The sequence below is a fragment of the Osmia lignaria genome, chromosome 5, assembly GCF_051020975.1.
Source record: "Osmia lignaria lignaria isolate PbOS001 chromosome 5, iyOsmLign1, whole genome shotgun sequence".
NCBI classification, from domain to species: domain Eukaryota; kingdom Metazoa; phylum Arthropoda; class Insecta; order Hymenoptera; family Megachilidae; genus Osmia; species Osmia lignaria.
Genome location: NC_135036.1, coordinates 9,345,932 through 9,362,973, shown reverse-complemented (window position 1 = coordinate 9,362,973; position 17,042 = coordinate 9,345,932). Strand labels below are relative to the sequence as shown.

Here is a 17,042-nt window from a genome sequence, read left to right as displayed (position 1 = left end):
TGTTTTTCGTCAATTGTAAATCAAGACGCGCAACCAGTGAACGACACACTAATCACAGTACAAAGTACTTTTACAATTTGTTTAATCATGTAAAAGATTAGACAAGTACTGTTGTTCGCAATAAACTTGAAATATGCATGGTTCTTTTCAAAAATCATCTGGCATTATCGAAATTGAGAAAAGAAAAAGAATTGAATGATATTCTGGTCATAAGTGCATAATAATTGTGACTTGATATGTGGACTAACTGCTTTGGTGCAGGTAAATGTCCTTCTCTACTTTTGTTATAATATTTATTAACAAATGATAGGAAATAATAAGTTATTTCAATTATCCCTCGAAATGTGTTCACCTCAAATTTTAACACAGAGAAGGTATAGGATAGACTTCATGCGATGTAACTTTTCTTATAAAGTAGCCCGTCGAACATAGACTTCTATTGGTAATCAGTGGTAATCAGTCTATCCCATATCTCGTCTGTGGTGCTTATAAATGCCAATAAATACATAACCTTATATACATATTTATATTTATTTCTCATTTAAAAAATAAAGAAAAAAATAACAGAACAAAATTTCATTGTAGCATAAAATTATTACCCATGACATTTTAATGTTATAAGAGTTAACTGAGTGTAGAACAATCATTATTTTCGGACAACCGGAAAACAGTACGTATTCATACTGTTGTATTATAATAATTAAGATAATGCAATTGTTCTGGTTAATTTTTAGATCACATTCATAAACTGAGTATGTCCAGAAGGAAACTTGGTGGTGACAAACAATTTAGCAACGTGGATTATACTCAGCTTACTGAAACAGATAATGGTTTCATTGATTCTCAGGTTAGATATTATTTATATAGTTTTTTATACTTTCTATAAGGTAAAATGTTCGAAAATTTTTACAGTTTGTGAATCCACCTGTAAAAATACCATGGAAAGCTATTACATTAGCAGCTCTTCTTTTTATTGGAGGTACCATCATGCTTATCATGGGAAGCCTAATTGTGAGTGGACACTTTGATTCTAAGGTAAGACTTATTAAAAGGACATCCCAAACTGCCAAAAATGTGCTAAACCTTGGTTGATACAACACATGTTTAATCATTACTTTTATCTTTTACAGTATTCAGACCGTATGTGGCCAGTTATTATTTTAGGAATTTTAATGTTTATACCAGGGGCTTATCATATGAGGGTAGCTGTTTTAGCTTATCAGAAAGTACCTGGTTATTCCTTTGATGATATACCAGAATTTGATTAATCAAATGCTATCTGTTTATGTAAAATTAATTAGAAATTCTAATTCTTCTTTATTAACACATTATCTGTTGAATTTACACAAAGTTTTATAGATGTTACATTACCCATATTTATATTTTTGTGGTACTTTAACCGGTTATAAATAATCCTTGAAAGAAATGTAGGACAATGTAATGCAGTATTATATTATAATATTTGCTTTATGCAAATGAATAGTGAGTTTAATTGCATACTATGAAAACATATACAGAATGTTCATACCAATGTGTAATGAATTTATTTTCAAAGTAATAACACCATATTGGTATAAACTGTATGGCCAGAGCTTTTCAATGTCACACATAATATTAAGAACGGGTACAAAATACACTGAAAGATAATTATAATACTATTATTTAAAACTATTTTATTGCATGGATAGCTATACACCTTTAAATATATTTTACATATACTACGAAAAATATTCATTATTATTTCACGGAATATTCAACTAAAAACTGCGTCATATGTTTTATAATTTGTAATAAGCAATGTATAATGTAAATATAATTGTATCTGTCAATTATTACATTTAAATGTAAAGAATTAAAATTATACTTAAAGTTAAATAATAATTGGAGTATTATACGTAGATAGACTACATACTACAAGTTTCAAAACGTAAAATTTAAACATTTTATCCAAAATATTAAGAGTTATATAATTATAACACCTTTATTAGTCTTGATTAAATTATAAGTCGTGATCAAACTCCCGATTATAAATTACAAAGATGCAGAGTTACATTATTCATAATGCTCAGTTTGCAAATACGCTAAAACGCTTTTATTACTTAGTCTACATACTTTGTCTCTAGCTGTTTTCATCATTGAAATAGGCGGATCAAATTTTTGTTGTAACATTTTTTGCATTAGCAACCTGCTTGCTTCGACCGTTTTATTACACTGATTTTTTCCGGTATCATAATTAAGTTGATTTTCTAAGGGGATGCTCTATGAATAAAATAAAAGTTAATGGAACTAATGGAATTTTTAAAATAAAGTACAAGAAAAAATTGTAATTTACCTCAAAAATAAGATATACCGACAACTGTCTCGAAGAAACACGCTCGATTGCGTGTCCAATATTTAATAAGAGTTGTTTCATTAAATTAAAAATCCCAAGATACATTTCTTCGCTTGTCCAGTCCGAATCTATGATGAGGAATGTTATTGGCTGAAACTAATCGCAAACAATAAGAAGTATAATACATATGTTAATATGTTAAAATAAATAATTACAGGTTCCGTAACATACCCGAGGTCTAGAATATATTCCTAAATTCATTGCTTTTTGGTACAATTGTTTAGCTAATTGCATATCCAGATTAACTAATATAGCAATCAGTGCCCGAAATGTAATTGTATTTAATGTAAAAGATTGATCATCAACTAATATTCCAGCATCTATAACGTATTCGTAATATTCTTTTTGTATGAGTACCGATACGATTTTATTTGCGAAACTCGCAAGGTCTGAAACAAATAACATGTGTTTAAATATTTATACTTATCGTAGGCTTGTATAATTATCTCACCTATTGGATAGAAGTTACTGAACTGCTCAGTGATTAGAATCCTAAAAAGAGTAAATGCATGTTCTGGAAACAGTTCACAAAGTTCATCTAATAGTAAAGATATTACTTGTGTTCTCAAATAACTATCCTGTTCTGTACTTCGTACATTCCACTGAGAACGGCAACCGAGAATAATATTACTCTCTGAAAAAATAAATCATGTTAAAACAAATTCATTTAATATGTTTATCAGTCTAAATTGATACTAGAATTCACTTACGTTTGAGTAATTTTAAAGCTTTTATGGGTTGTTGATTTGCTAAATAAATCTCCGCAAAAAGCATAATAGTTGTCGCATCTAATCGATGTACATTAATTTTGTATTTTAACAAAACATATACATTTTTAAGCAATGTATACGCTAGCACCCAGTAATTTTCTGCAGTCAGATGGGCCAAGATGGAAATTGCTACTTCAAGCAGTATTTTGTACAGTACTCTTGTTGCCCCAGTTCGGACTGTAATGTCCAGAAAATCATTAAGTTAGGTATATTTTCAAATAAACATCAGTAACTTATTTCAATAATTTTATTTTATTCATATTTTCTTGAATACAAACGATTATAATTTCCTGTTTATTCAGGAAGAAAAGTTAATTTATAAAAACATACAAATTAAATTACATTCATTATATACACCTAAACTTATGTCAGTCAAATAGAAATGTACGAATGAATACAAATATTATATTTGTCATTTAAAACAAACTAATGAATTTATGCTTTGACGAATATTTTTAATGATTTTAATGATTTAATAATGATTTTAAATGATAAATTGTTTCGATTATTCCATCGTGAAATGTCTATATGAACAAAATGTCAAAGCATAAAAATAAAAAAAAAGGAAATACGAAATACGTGTATAGTTAGTCATTTATTTTATTGAAGTCGAAAATTTTTAACATACTCTTCATTACCTGTGTGTGGAATCAGTTTACTCAGATGGTGGTGAGAACGGATTATTTTTTTGGATAAAATTTGGTAACATGCATTTGCAAAAAGCGTTCCTTGATTTTTTTGAACTGAATTAAGGATTTTCATAACACGATCATAATCATTATTCTCAAGTCCTTCCTGAAGCCTGTGAACTTCTTGATAAAAAGGAAAAAATTTTCGCCTTCCTAGTGCAGAAGAAGGTTCTGCTAAACCATCTAAAAAATGCATATGATGATTTGAATAACATTATATGTAGGTACATAAAATATAAAAAAAGAAAAATGTAAATTATTCGGTTAAATTTTTACCTATCGGGTGTAATGTTAAAGAAGTATTTTCATTTTCTGCGTCTTCATTATTTGCTTCGGAAGAAATAGGTGTCTTATGAAATGTTTCAAAATTTGTATTAACACGAATTATTACATTTTGATCATTTCCTGTATTTTTATTATTATTATTATTATTTACTTCTTTGTTCGTTTTGGAAGAAATATCTTTCTGCTGTAATGTTTTTGTTTCTGCTGTAACATTTTGCTTTATCCCCGAATTATTCTCATTACATTTGATTAAATTATTAAAATTGAATAATAATTGTTTATTTATTTTAGAATAAACATTGGTTTCAAGTTTACATATAATGTTGATATTTATATCGTGAAAATGTCTTCTTGTAACGATACATTCTTGTAAAATAATCTCTATAATCCGTGGTTCCAAATATCTTGTTTTCAGCAGTAAACTTTTAAAAGTATCCCAGTATGTACCAGATTCGATAAAACTTTGTGAAATACTCAGGATCCAATTTATAAATTTGAAATCATACTCGTTTACAAGAGTGGCTAATTGATCGCTAATTATGTTTAAAGATCTTCTCGTTATTCTTAAGCGCTGAGTGATATCAGTTGTTATTTCATTAGTTATACTGTTTAATTCAAATAACCTTTTTACTATTTTTATCACGTAAAAAATGTCAGAAGCACAATTATGTGCTAGCTCCTTAAATATTATTTGAATAAAACGTATACAACCGTTTGATACTAATTCCTCTAACACGAGAAAGAACATTTGCTCCTCGTGACGATATAATAATTCCATAGTATACAGAAACTGCATAACATAAACAAAAACATGCGTTATTATACATAATAGAAAAAATATTTAAACAATATTGCTTCGAAAAATAAGGAATAAAAAAAAATGACCGGATACATACACCGTGACTAAACTGACACATATTATTATAACATCTGCCAGTCTGTATCATTTTATAACAGCTTCCTGCAAATACAGTCCTGAGTAAATAGTTTTGGTTTACTGTATTCTTCCTTGAATTTGTTGATTTCGATCTTGGTTGAAATTTTATTTCGTTTGAAGTATTACTTACATTATTATTTTCGTACATTTCATTGAATTCAGATTTGTTACTTTTATAATAATTATCAAACGACTTATCAGTCATATAATATGGTTTTTCGTGTGCGGGGGAGGGAGTTGAACAACCATACCTAAAAAAATTAATAGAAAATACTATAAAGTTTTTAAAGTATTGAAACCAGTTATTAAGAAACACAATAATAAATATAAATAATTACTCTTTTATTATTTCTGAATCTGCAAACAAAGAAATACGGTCATCATCATCATCATCCTCTTCTACTGAGGTTGGATACTGCTTCTTCTTAGGTAATTCACAATCATTTGATGCTACTTCTTCAGGTTCCTTTGTATTCTGTAGTGAATTACAATCCTGAATACTCACAACACTTTCAATTTGATTCTGTTTCATAAAATCTGGAATACCTTTATCCGTTTTCGACTTTGTTTCATCAATTTCTGTAACTACCTCTTCACTATTTAATTCAACATTATTTAAACCACTTGATGTTGTCATTTGAGGGATTATTCCATTATTATTCAATTCAAAATTAATAGAATTTTGAAGCCACTTATTGTTATCCAATTTTATTTTTGTTGAAGGCTGACTATTAGTGTCTTGATCAAAGTTTAAACAATTTTGTTTAAGTAAATCTGTTAAAGTATTTTTGTAAAATAAGGTATTTTTATTGTTTTCTTTATCAACTTCACCATTACAGACTAAATTGTAATCTTCATTACTAATTGCATTTCTTGTTTTTTGATAATTGAGATCTTTATCAAAATCTGCATTTTTTTTCTGCATTTTGGGTATAACAATTTTTCTTTTTAAATTTAAACTTTGTTTTTTATTAATCTCAAAACATTCAGTTATATGTGCAATATTACTCTTCATTGAAACAACTGTAGAACCAGAATCTTGAAAATTTATTCCATTACTTATATCATTGCTATGAAATTTAGCACCCTCATTACAAGGCTGACTTACTTCCTGCTTTGATAATCTGAGTTTAACAGAGTATTTTGGTAATATATCTTCCCTAATAATGGTTGGTAATTTCTTTACTTTTTTCACATTTTGATCAAGAGCATCACATACAGAATTTGTTATGTCTTTTTCTACATTTTTCAATGATAAATTTTCTTTTTCACTGTTCATACAACATTCATTTGTTTCTTTGACAATATTATTAAGATTGCTTGATCTTTCTACATCTGCCAAATATTTATTCATTATATAATTTTTAGCAAAAATTCTATCTGAAAGGTCTACAGCACTATGTGACAAATTATCAAAATTAAAAAATGAACTTGCATAATATGAGCTCTCATTTTCATTTATATCAAGATTTCTGTAACTCTTTTGGTTTTGTTTACTCTTAACTTTATTATTTATAGTAGTCTTAGGCTTTCTTCCAACCTGGGTATGTTGAGCTTTCTGTTTCAAATCATTTTTATGAACAGTTTTTAATTTATCAGAAGGGCTTATAATATTTAAATTTATATCACACAGTTTAATTTTATTTAAACAAATGTTTAATTTTTTATCATTTCTCAATGCTTTTTCTTTTAAATCTGTATCTGAAACATTCAAATATCAAAATATTTACAAAAAAAAAAAAAGAAACATAAAAAAGATAAAAAGTATAATACTTACCATGTAGTATTCCCCATGAACTGGATAGATTTTTAGATCTACTTTCTTTTGGTTTATGAGGCATAAGCTTGACACTGTTTAATTTTTGTTTGCTATGTTCTGGTTCCTTTTTATAATTTTGCTTAATGATATTATTTTGTGAATTTTGATTTATAAGTCTATCTAATAATATCACTTCTTTTGGTAGTTTGTTTAGAAGAACAATAGGTTCTTTGGAACCTAGGATTTCTTTATATTTATTTTTGATATATTCCTTCTTTAATGAGTTCTCATTAACAGATATATCTTGTTCAATCTGTGTAATAGATTTCTTTTGCCGGCGACAAGTATTCCGTCTCCTTTTTCTCCCCATTGCGATTGTTTTAAGAATTATATTACTTTCTAAGATACGTTTTATATAAAAATTTATATAATATCCTGATGATGCAAAAATCAGAATGCTATTATAATATAGTCATTATTCGGATGATGCGATTACATTAATTATTGCATTATATATTTTGCTTTGAACTTTTCAATGAAACGTAACACGTGTTTAGTAACACACAAAGATGTAGGTAGTGCAACTATATACATATGCCGCGTGATTGTACTTACCGCCTTTGATTCCATTAAAAAGAAACAAAAGAATTTTCACGGAATGTATTTCTACGCCTTCGATACTATGTATCATAAAATATACATATATTTAATTAACGTATGCACACACAACTGTACTTGTTTTCTACGTCACGGCGCAAAAACGTTTAAGTTCTACGGATAACTAGCGCGACTAACAACCTACCATCGATATATCGATATTGGCAGAGAGGACCAAACTGAAGAGCTTAGAAGTCCCAATGCTTTTGCTCCCCGCTTTTGGGACTTTAGAGGCGGAGTCTTTATACGGATCGGGGGGTTATTAAGTGTCAGTAAAGCGTCCATTTTCCGCGAATTTTTTCTGCGGAAATCGCTATGAGCTTGAATCTCATCTAATGATTACCTACATTATCTAAACAATTAATAGCAGCTACTCAAAGGTAAGTACTTGGAGGGTACTACAGTATTAACCCTTTCCACTCGTATGTCGCCGTACAGGCGACATTATACGTTTTACCGTTGCGCTCGTATGTCGCCATATAATCGCCATCCGACATTTTATTATTATACATATATTTACATTAGTATTTCATTCTAGGGACCCCTGTTACAATGTTTTCTTTTAGTTTCTGCTTAAATGTGTGTGTGTATATATATAAAATAAAATAAATAAATAATGGTAGCCTTCTCAAATATAAATACGAGTGCAAAGGGTTAAAAATGAAAATTAATTTAAGATTGCGCTATTTGTAAATTTTTACATTCACGCATGGGACTGTAAATGAAATGCGCAATGTAATTTAGATGACCTTCAAAGCAAATCAACAAGGTTTTTTCTAAATAAGCCTCTTGAAACGCAGATGTTAAAAGGTTAAAAGATCAGGATTGTTATTATGAAACGAATTTATAGAAGTGTCTAGCACGTGTGGACAGTTTTAGAGAAAGATTGTTCACAATGACTTTCTAAAAATGAAAACAACCAGACACGCTTGCTTCTTCAGTTCAAGCATCGAAGTTTTAAAACACAATACATCGTACCGTTTCTTTAGCGGGTCTGGAAAACATTCGTATAGCGGGACCATAAACCGTTTCATTTGGTAACCACGTGCAAACTTTAAGTTTCTAAATGCTTACGAGAGATTTTCATTTTTATTACCATTATTAAATGCTGAAGTTAATTTTATTATCCTTTGAATAATTTTCTATAAGTTATTTACATTCACCATAACGGGAAGGGAAGGAAAAATTATTTATGCCATCCAAGTTTATGTTAAACTAGTCGAATCTTTTTATTATCGAGTAATGTAAAAATAATTATTGTCATATTTATTATAATTTTCAAAGTCACATACGAACAGTAGAGCAGTCTTTTCGTGAAGAAAAAAAAACATCTATGATTTTGATCGATAAAAGTCTACAAAACTATACGTAAAAGGAGTCAGTCTATGTTTATGGTGTATATCTATAAATAGTATTATCTAGATTATAATAAGCCATTTGTTCGTCGATCCAATCTCGTACATAGGCAATATTTGCATAGACACCTGGAGTTCTGTCCTCGCCACAACCGATACCCCATGCCACGATACCTGCTTGCAAATACCTGCTGGGATCCATTATAGTTGGACATACAAGAGGACTTCCTCCGTCACCCTGAAAAGATTAAATTACCCCAATTAGCAGGACAATAAACCACCAAGTAACTTTTTAATTATCTAAAGACACTTTGAACTGTTCGATTTAAGCTGTAATAAATTTTTACCTTGCAGGTATCTTTACCAGACTCTCCGCCAGCGCATATGAAACTTTCGTGCAAAGTAAAGTACTTTCCCAATCTGGTGTTTCGTAGGCTATTCTGACAACTGTTGCGCGGGACCACAGGTAGATTTACTTTTTTTAATATTACCTGATAATGACCCTCTTTACCTGAAACATTCAGTATACAATTGAACAGATGAACTTAATGGTAATAAGGTATCAATAGCCTTAAGAAATCTATACTATTGGTGGAGTAATTAACATGTTTACCGAATATATCCTTTCCCCAGCCACTGGCAAAGCACCTAGCATTATCGAATACCGTGTTTCGTTCCGGTAGACAAACGATATCCACGTTTTCCGCTAAGGTTACCGGCTCGGCCAATATCAAAATGGCAAAGTCGTTATAAAGAGCACCGGAATGAAATTTCTCGTGAACTACCACAGTTTGCACGTTGCGGTCTTGATGAGGGAAAATTTCATTCTTGGTTTGCGTGTCCCATTCTCCCGCACGGATTCTCAATTCCGATGGCGTTTTTCTATAAGAAAATTACTTGTTAGCAAAGAGGAAAAGAATAAAATAATCAATCGATTGCTTACCCTTGTACGCAATGGGCGGCTGTTAAAACGGCTTGGGGGTGAATCAATGAACCTCCGCATTGATAAACGTTCAACTTCTGATTTTCCTCGCCGACAGTTTCTTCTTTCAAAATCGCCACCATCCATGGGAATTCGCCAAATTGAGCTTCGTTGTCGTTATCACCAGTGATCCTGAAACCAACACCCTGGGCGTTCCTTTGTCCACAGCCCTTTCTCGTCACAGGTGGTGGTGTAACATTTTCTCCGGGATCTGTCCTGTCTGGTGGTTTACAGCATACGTCCAAATAGTTGTCACATGGCCCAAAAGCTCTGTTTCCAAAGGACAAATTAAGAAGGCTCATAAATTACTTACCCTTTAATGTCTGCTTCTATAGAAATGTTAACATGCTAAGCATGCAAGAATTTCTTTTTCTCCTTTTTATTGTTACTATTTGTTGCTTATTGGGAGATAAATATTACTTTACATACAGAAGGGTATTATCCAAAGACAGTCTCAAACGGCGTACACGTTCGATCATTTAAGAAACCAAGAAAATTTATAAAATTTTAGCTGTTTGCAAATTTTTTAATGCATTCTTGCAATTAGCCATTGAATTCAAACAATTAAGCATGCATTAATAAACCTTGACCTCCCTTGTACATACAAGAAAACCAATGAATCAAGGACGAGTCGACACGTCGGTATGATCAATTTAGCCCTTATCATTCCAAGCCGAAACCAATACACCCTCTCTCCCCGTCGTTGAGACTATTCTTTGGAACTCACCCCAATTTGGGCTGATTATCGATATTGTCATCAAAACCGGACCTGATATCTATCAGTCCCACACCATTTTCCAAAATGGTACCTTCCCGGCATTGATAATACGGCACGCATTGGCAATCATCTGTCTGTGGTTTAGGGTTGTTCTGCGTTCCTAGGATTGTTACTGGGGTTGTAGATCCTCCGCCGTTGAAAACACTCGATATCAAAGAGTTCAAATCGCCGGTATTGTTTTGTTGGTTGAGATTCTGTGAATTTGGAATCGACGGGGGGTTCGTTTGATTTTGTGGACCTGGTCCGAACACGCTTTGTATCAAGCTGTCTAAGTTTTCTTTTTGAGGGGCTGGCACGGCTAAACAATAGCCAGCCAAAGCTAGCGTCAATAGTATTCTTCGCATCGCTGCGTTAGAGGTCCTGAAAATAATCGAATAGGTATTTTTAGGTTTCATAAGTGGATTTTTCGTGTTCGATTTTAAGAGGGCGAGGTGACAAAGTACGAACGTTCGAAATGGTTGAACGACGTCGTTTGTCGTTTACGCTGATACCACTGAATTATATAAACTTAAACCGGATATATCGTATATGCGTATCAAGACAGTGTAAAACAATCAAGGTTACGCGTTTTAATGTGCATCTTCATCTAGCATATAGCGAGAAATTATTAGCTGACTATAGTAATTTTTGCTCATAAATAAAGATGACCTCAGAGTCCCACGAATGAAACCAGTGGTGCGAGAAACGTACGAATGCTTCAACAAGGATATAAAAGCTGAAAACGACGTATGTTTCCCTTCTGGCAGTTTGTACAATATTTGAAATAGAACCGCGTGAATGATGAGACTTGTCTTCATATTATGCTAATGCTTAATAAACGTTACGTAAACGTAGAATAAAAAATGATCATTGTGTCCGCATAAGAGAATGATGAAAAAGAAAAACACTTCGTCAGCTTGTACGCTTCAAACACATATTTCACAGTATCGTATCGAAAACAAATAATCAAACTGTAGCACTGGATCATGTAAACCTTACAGATAGTTGAGCAAAGGTCTATCTGAGATAATTCCAAGAATTTTCCTGTACGGGATTTCCGTGATCTATCGGAATCGTTCCGAGAGAGTGTCAAATAAAAAACAAATAATAAAACGAAAATCATTTATCCCATAAATAGCATCGTGACGTGATCTGAGAAAATTGGAACGTTCGACCATGAAGAACTTCGTTCTGACAAGGTTATTCTTTAAATTATGAATGAAATATTGCAAAATGATTTAGGGAAATGAAATTATTTTATCTGTACATTTATACAATTTAAATTGCCCGTAATTAAATGAAAAAAAGCAGTGATAAATATCGAATGAATCGGTATTTAGTACAAATTACATAAGCATCTTGGGCTATAATCAATATGAAAATTCTTGACACTGACCTCAACCGAGAACTGGTTGCGCGATCGTTAAACCGGTATATCGATACAATCTTTCGGTGGACGATAGTTGGATGCCAAAACCTGCGATCACACCGAATAACATCGTTTAATTCCGTTATACTATAAAATTGCTAGTTTACGGTCACGAAGTTCAAACTGAAGAAAATTAGATAACGCTTCATATGGCTAATATGGAAACGAATCGGAAGATTGTTGATGAGATTTATGTGACACGATGAACTCGAGAACACATTGAATCATAATAAACAAGTATAAGTCGAGATAATCAGTATAATAATACCCGCGAAAGGCATTCAAAATTTGGACAATTTCGTTGGAACGATATTTCTTCTTTTCGAGAGGAAGAGGCTCGGAACGCCATAAGTGGCCCTTGAAAAGGACGAAAACCCTAAAGTAAATTTATGCATTGATTACATTACACAGTTCTGTCACGCAAAAGCCAAATTTTGGACACGTAAAAAAACCTGTTAAATCTCTGGAACACGTTCGTCAGCTCTATAATTAATTTTCAAATTGAAGATCACCTTTGATGTGGCTAGTTTTATAAAAACTATAGATTCTTTAAAAAATGTCAACTATCTAAAAACGAGTTATGTATAATTATGTTTTTTATCGAAGATTAAAAAGAATAAGAATTAAAAAAAAAAAAAATATTATTCTTTGGTGTTGCTAACATAAATATAACGATCAAGAGATCAAATTTCACGACGGTGACAGAAGAAATGAAACAGTTTCGTTGCAATTGTCGAATGATGTCGGAAAAGATGAAAGACTCACCGCAAATTGATTCCAAGTGTGAGGCAGACTTCACTCTTCAGAGAACAGTGCTCGATTGCGACTTGCTGGACGCTGAAGCCGCGATATCTTCGTTTACATACATATACACAGCGACAGCATTTACAAGAATTCCCCCTACCAATTCGGATTTCTTGTGTCTACGTTTCAGTGGTGAACGTATATAACTTGCCTTTTTACTTGCCCAACAGCGTACTGACCTCACCGATTCAAATCAGGTGGAATTCCCCGCATAAATCTCAGTCAACCATGGTACAGATTTCTGAGAAGGTTTTTCGGAACAGCTAGAATTCCCTTTTCACTGACGTCCTTTTCCTATGACGTCCTCTCCCTAACGTCATAAAACACCTGATATGTTTTCAATTACGTCTATGGTTCATTTCAAACTTGATAACATGGAAATTCTATACCTCCTATACCTCCTTGGAATGTGTTTCATGGTAAGGTCAAACATAGTCCTGAATTCTAAGAACGTACGGGTCACAAAACTAGTAAGAATCTACTTCCATATAAAAGAAAGTAGGATAATAAACAAAAATGAATCATTAAATTATAAAGCAACAATTTATTCTGCTGATACCGACGGAAAATACACATTTTCTTTATTTAGAATTCTTTAATCGCTAGTCTGATAGTCATTGTGTGTCTTGCACCAGATGTCGGGTCAATAGCAGTGATAATATCGCCGCAATAAAGTAACATGCTTTAAAAAAAAGAAAGAAACATGTATTGCATAGTAAAATAAATGTTACGCTAATAGTTATTAACAATACAAGTAGATTTCGCGATAATTTATATCGCGATCTTCGCATCACGAATACATACGTAGATAATTGATTTAATCGCGTAGATAATTGATAAATTCATTTTTTAAAATATTTTAAAAATTATATAATGTTTAGAAAATAAAAATCAATACGTATAAATTTTAGTGTAATAAAATCGTATGTTAATGAATAATAAAAAAAAGAAAACTTCCACCGTGACAATGTAACTGTGCAACATTGCCGTGACCAGGATTCGAACCTGGGTTACTACGGCCACAACGTAGGGTCCTAACCACTAGACGATCACGGCTATTGGAAGACTTGAAACTGGAACGTTACTTTTCCATAGAACAGATATGAAAATGAAGTATACTTCATAATAATTGATTATAATGAAAAACAATTTCATTTTACTCATTTTTACAAAAGTAAATACAGTATCGTAGATTAACAAAAACGACTAGATGAAATTTGTTAAATATATTTATTCTATTCGTTACGCTCCATAGGTTGCTAATTGTTGTTCGATCCATTGTGTATACTGTGCCACGTTTGTATAAACAGCAGGAACATTCGATGTGCCACAACCAATTCCCCAGGACACTATTCCAGCCTAAAACAGATTGTGAACACATTTTTAGCTTATTATATTGCACATCGTGCATGCTTACAATATTTTTCGAAAAAGGTTGCTATTGATTATAAGCATTCGGGAAAGACATCATCTGCTTTACTGGTTTACTGCATGGTCTTATTGTTAGCCTTTTACGCTTCTACTGGAACACTTTCTGTTCGAGTGGCCCTTTACTTTCGGGTTACTGTGCCTTCTTTTATAGAGGGATTGATTCTTTCGTGCAAACATATGGCGACCTTGACTTGGAGTTAGGAAAAGGTAAATCAGGTAACTAATCCGATTACCTGAAAGAATTGTCCCGTAGCTGTAGGGCAGACCAAAGGTCCGCCACCGTCTCCGCGACACGTGTCCTTGTTTTCTTCACCACCTGCACACATGAACGAGCCGTGCAATTGAAAATACTGTCCCAATCTCGTTGTTCGAAGTCGATTTTGACAGTCGTTTCGATCGACGATAGGAAGTTCCACTTTCCTTAGCCCGGTCTGATAAGTTCCACCTATCATTATCAATGATTAACAATCGAACTCATATTTAATTAAAAAAATGATGAAAAATCATTATTTTACCAAACGAATTCTTCCCCCAACCGATTCCAATGCATCTGGTGCCAGTAGGAAAGATCAGTCCCTGCTGTGGCACACAAATCGGGGCAACGTTTACACTCTGTTTAACAGGGTCATGTAGGATGACCACTGCTATGTCATTGAACAAAGCGCTTCTGTAAAACTGAGGATGAATCACTATAGTTTTCACGTTGGCAGTTTGATAGGGAACTGGTTGATCGCTGGGTTGATACTCCAAGTCCCACTGACCGAATCGTGCCACCCATCGTGCATTCCTCTCACTAACGTCAGTTTTACATATTACAAATAATACACAAAGAGTTGTAACAAAGTGAAGCGTTAATATGACCTACTTATCGACACAATGAGCAGCCGTAAGAATAGCTTTATTGGTAATCATGGATCCGCCGCACTGGAACAGGTACCTGCCGTCCGATTGTAATGTTAGGAGGGCAACCATCCAGGGGAACTCGGCGAAATAGGTCTTACCTGTGTCCACAGGGTAAGGCTGTGCTGCGAAAGAAACATCTGGTTCTAATTATCGAACACCATAAAGTGCAATGAAACGGTTCACTTTCTACCTGGTGCGTACGTCTTATTTTGAACACCGCATCCCACTTGAGAGAACGATGCCTCTCCGTTTACTATGCTTTCTCCACGACCCTGAAGATCGAGGGTCCTTGGGGCGCTCACTGTGCTGGCTCGACAACAAACCTGGTCCGCGGTACCACAAACGGTGAACCTGGGGTCGATGATGCCAGCCCCGTCGGTGCTGACCGCGTTTCCAGGCGTGCATAACCAGCTCGCCATGCAGTAACATTCTTGATATGTGCCAGGGTTTCTAACGGGTCCTATCGCCACTGGGATCCCGTTCCCGTACGTAGGGTTCACCCCCTGACAGCAGGCGGTTGGCACCGGACACTGACCAGAAGTCACCACGGTATTAACGGACCCTACGTTCACAGGTACAACTACCCCGTTGCTGCACTGGATCGTGTTCCCACACAATGTACAAGTCTGTGTGGGATTAGTGTTCTGAATTACACTCTCTGGCCTGCAGCACACTTGATTGATACTAGGACACTGAACGTTCTGCAAACGGGGGTTGATCACACCTTCTCCGGACGAACCAATAATTCCAGCTGGGTAGCATTGCGATGGTAGAACGCAAACGCAAACTGATGTAGTCGGGGATTGTGATGAAGGGAAGATTACAGGCGGAAGCGTCGAGGTGGTTGTGGTGGGTTTTGGAGTAGTTGTAGTAGTTGTAGTAGTTGTAGTAGTTGTTGTGGGTTTTGGCGTAGTTGTTGTTGGCTTTGGCGTAGTTGTTGTTGTAGTGGTAGTGGTAGTGGTAGTGGTAGTGGTAGTGGTCGTGGTCGTGGTGTTTGGTAGACGACAGCACACTTCCAAGTCTCCTGTGCATCTTCGATACCTGAATCGAAAATCTATGATAGCTTTCAGGGATACGATTGAATTCTTGCAATTTAGGAAAACTCACCTAACGTCGATTATTATAACACCATTGGTGATTATGGTACGATTAGCGTCGCACAGGTAATAGGGTACGCAGATGCAATCCGTGGGTGGCGGGGTTGTTGGAACCTTCTCTATCTGTTGAACCTTTTTCAGTTTCAGCAAGTGGAAGAGAAATAAAGAGGGTGATTCTCTGTGAAACGAGCGGTCGACCCTTCTTGTTGCCATTTGATCCGGATCTTTCGGTAACACCGTATTAGAAACTATTAGAATGATGAATAGTCCAAAGAACCGCAACATGACTTGTTTTCTAAGCGGTAGCTCGTTCCCTATTGAACGATTTTTTACACCAGTCGACGTTTTATGTATACAGGATGCGACGGTATTTCCTAACATACGGGGAATATCCAGATTCAGATACGAGGCTTAATCGTTGCTTTTGTCGCTCGTGGACCAATTGTCAATTTTCCAAATGATAACGCATCAGTTTGCCTGCAGACTCAAAGATGTAAGAAGATAATGTTCTTGCCTTGTATGACTCTTTGGTAGATGAAATTCTTGACGAGTATCCATTGAATAGTACAAAAGAATTATACGAATAACGAGTGACCTACTTACTTGATAAATGGCATTAAAACGTTGGCAATTAATTTATTTATGAAATCACTTCCGATATCAATTTTTGGAATGAAAAGTAAAACATACGAATAATATTTAAAAGCACTAGTGTACAATTCCGTTTATCAAACAGTAATGGTTTGTGGTCGACGACGCGTATAAAATGCGAACATTTTCTATGAAATATGTAGT

The 17,042-nt window shown here is 33.8% G+C and overlaps 4 protein-coding genes and 1 non-coding gene across 8 annotated transcripts; 1 reads left to right on the top strand and 4 right to left on the bottom strand.

The window, feature by feature from the left end:
* The first annotated feature begins 18 nt into the window (after positions 1–18).
* On the top strand, positions 19–1,994 carry LOC117604971 (transmembrane protein 230). Of its 2 annotated transcripts, XM_034325637.2 has the most exons (5): positions 19–261; positions 586–670; positions 735–847; positions 913–1,035; positions 1,131–1,994. In XM_034325637.2, the coding sequence occupies exons 3-5, from the start codon at positions 755–757 to the stop codon at positions 1,266–1,268; spliced, it is 354 nt and encodes a 117-aa protein (XP_034181528.1). In that variant the 5' UTR covers positions 19–261; positions 586–670; positions 735–754; the 3' UTR covers positions 1,269–1,994. The 2 variants fall into 2 exon arrangements, with proteins under 2 accessions (XP_034181528.1, XP_034181527.1); XM_034325636.2 differs by lacking the exon at positions 586–670.
* LOC117604965 (uncharacterized) lies at positions 1,988–7,396 on the bottom strand. Its single transcript, XM_034325619.2, has 10 exons — positions 6,851–7,396; positions 5,412–6,774; positions 5,033–5,324; positions 4,128–4,926; positions 3,801–4,034; positions 3,103–3,339; positions 2,844–3,026; positions 2,564–2,781; positions 2,333–2,488; positions 1,988–2,259 (listed from the first exon to the last, which is right to left on the bottom strand). Exons 1-10 carry the CDS (start codon positions 7,200–7,202, stop codon positions 2,053–2,055), a joined length of 4,041 nt encoding a protein of 1,346 aa, XP_034181510.2. The 5' UTR covers positions 7,203–7,396; the 3' UTR covers positions 1,988–2,052.
* A 1,347-nt stretch (positions 7,397–8,743) lies between these two features.
* On the bottom strand, positions 8,744–12,934 carry LOC117604967 (phenoloxidase-activating factor 2). 3 transcript variants are annotated; one of them, XM_034325625.2, is made up of 7 exons: positions 12,778–12,836; positions 11,980–12,060; positions 10,554–10,964; positions 9,788–10,096; positions 9,458–9,726; positions 9,192–9,355; positions 8,744–9,082 (listed from the first exon to the last, which is right to left on the bottom strand). In XM_034325625.2, the coding sequence occupies exons 3-7, from the start codon at positions 10,946–10,948 to the stop codon at positions 8,879–8,881; spliced, it is 1,341 nt and encodes a 446-aa protein (XP_034181516.1). In that variant the 5' UTR covers positions 10,949–10,964; positions 11,980–12,060; positions 12,778–12,836; the 3' UTR covers positions 8,744–8,878. The 3 variants fall into 3 exon arrangements, with proteins under 3 accessions (XP_034181516.1, XP_034181515.1, XP_034181517.1); XM_034325624.2 differs by lacking the exon at positions 11,980–12,060 and having other exon boundaries at positions 12,778–12,934; XM_034325626.2 differs by lacking the exon at positions 11,980–12,060 and having other exon boundaries at positions 10,596–10,964; positions 12,778–12,934.
* An 866-nt stretch (positions 12,935–13,800) lies between these two features.
* TRNAH-GUG (transfer RNA histidin (anticodon GUG)) lies at positions 13,801–13,872 on the bottom strand. Its single transcript has one exon. It is a non-coding gene; the product is annotated as a tRNA-His (tRNA).
* LOC117604964 (inactive CLIP domain-containing serine protease A28) lies at positions 13,845–16,532 on the bottom strand. Its single transcript, XM_034325618.2, has 6 exons — positions 16,258–16,532; positions 15,341–16,191; positions 15,113–15,272; positions 14,763–15,040; positions 14,481–14,692; positions 13,845–14,175 (listed from the first exon to the last, which is right to left on the bottom strand). Exons 1-6 carry the CDS (start codon positions 16,530–16,532, stop codon positions 14,059–14,061), a joined length of 1,893 nt encoding a protein of 630 aa, XP_034181509.2. The 3' UTR covers positions 13,845–14,058.
* Positions 16,533–17,042: the final 510 nt, after the last annotated feature.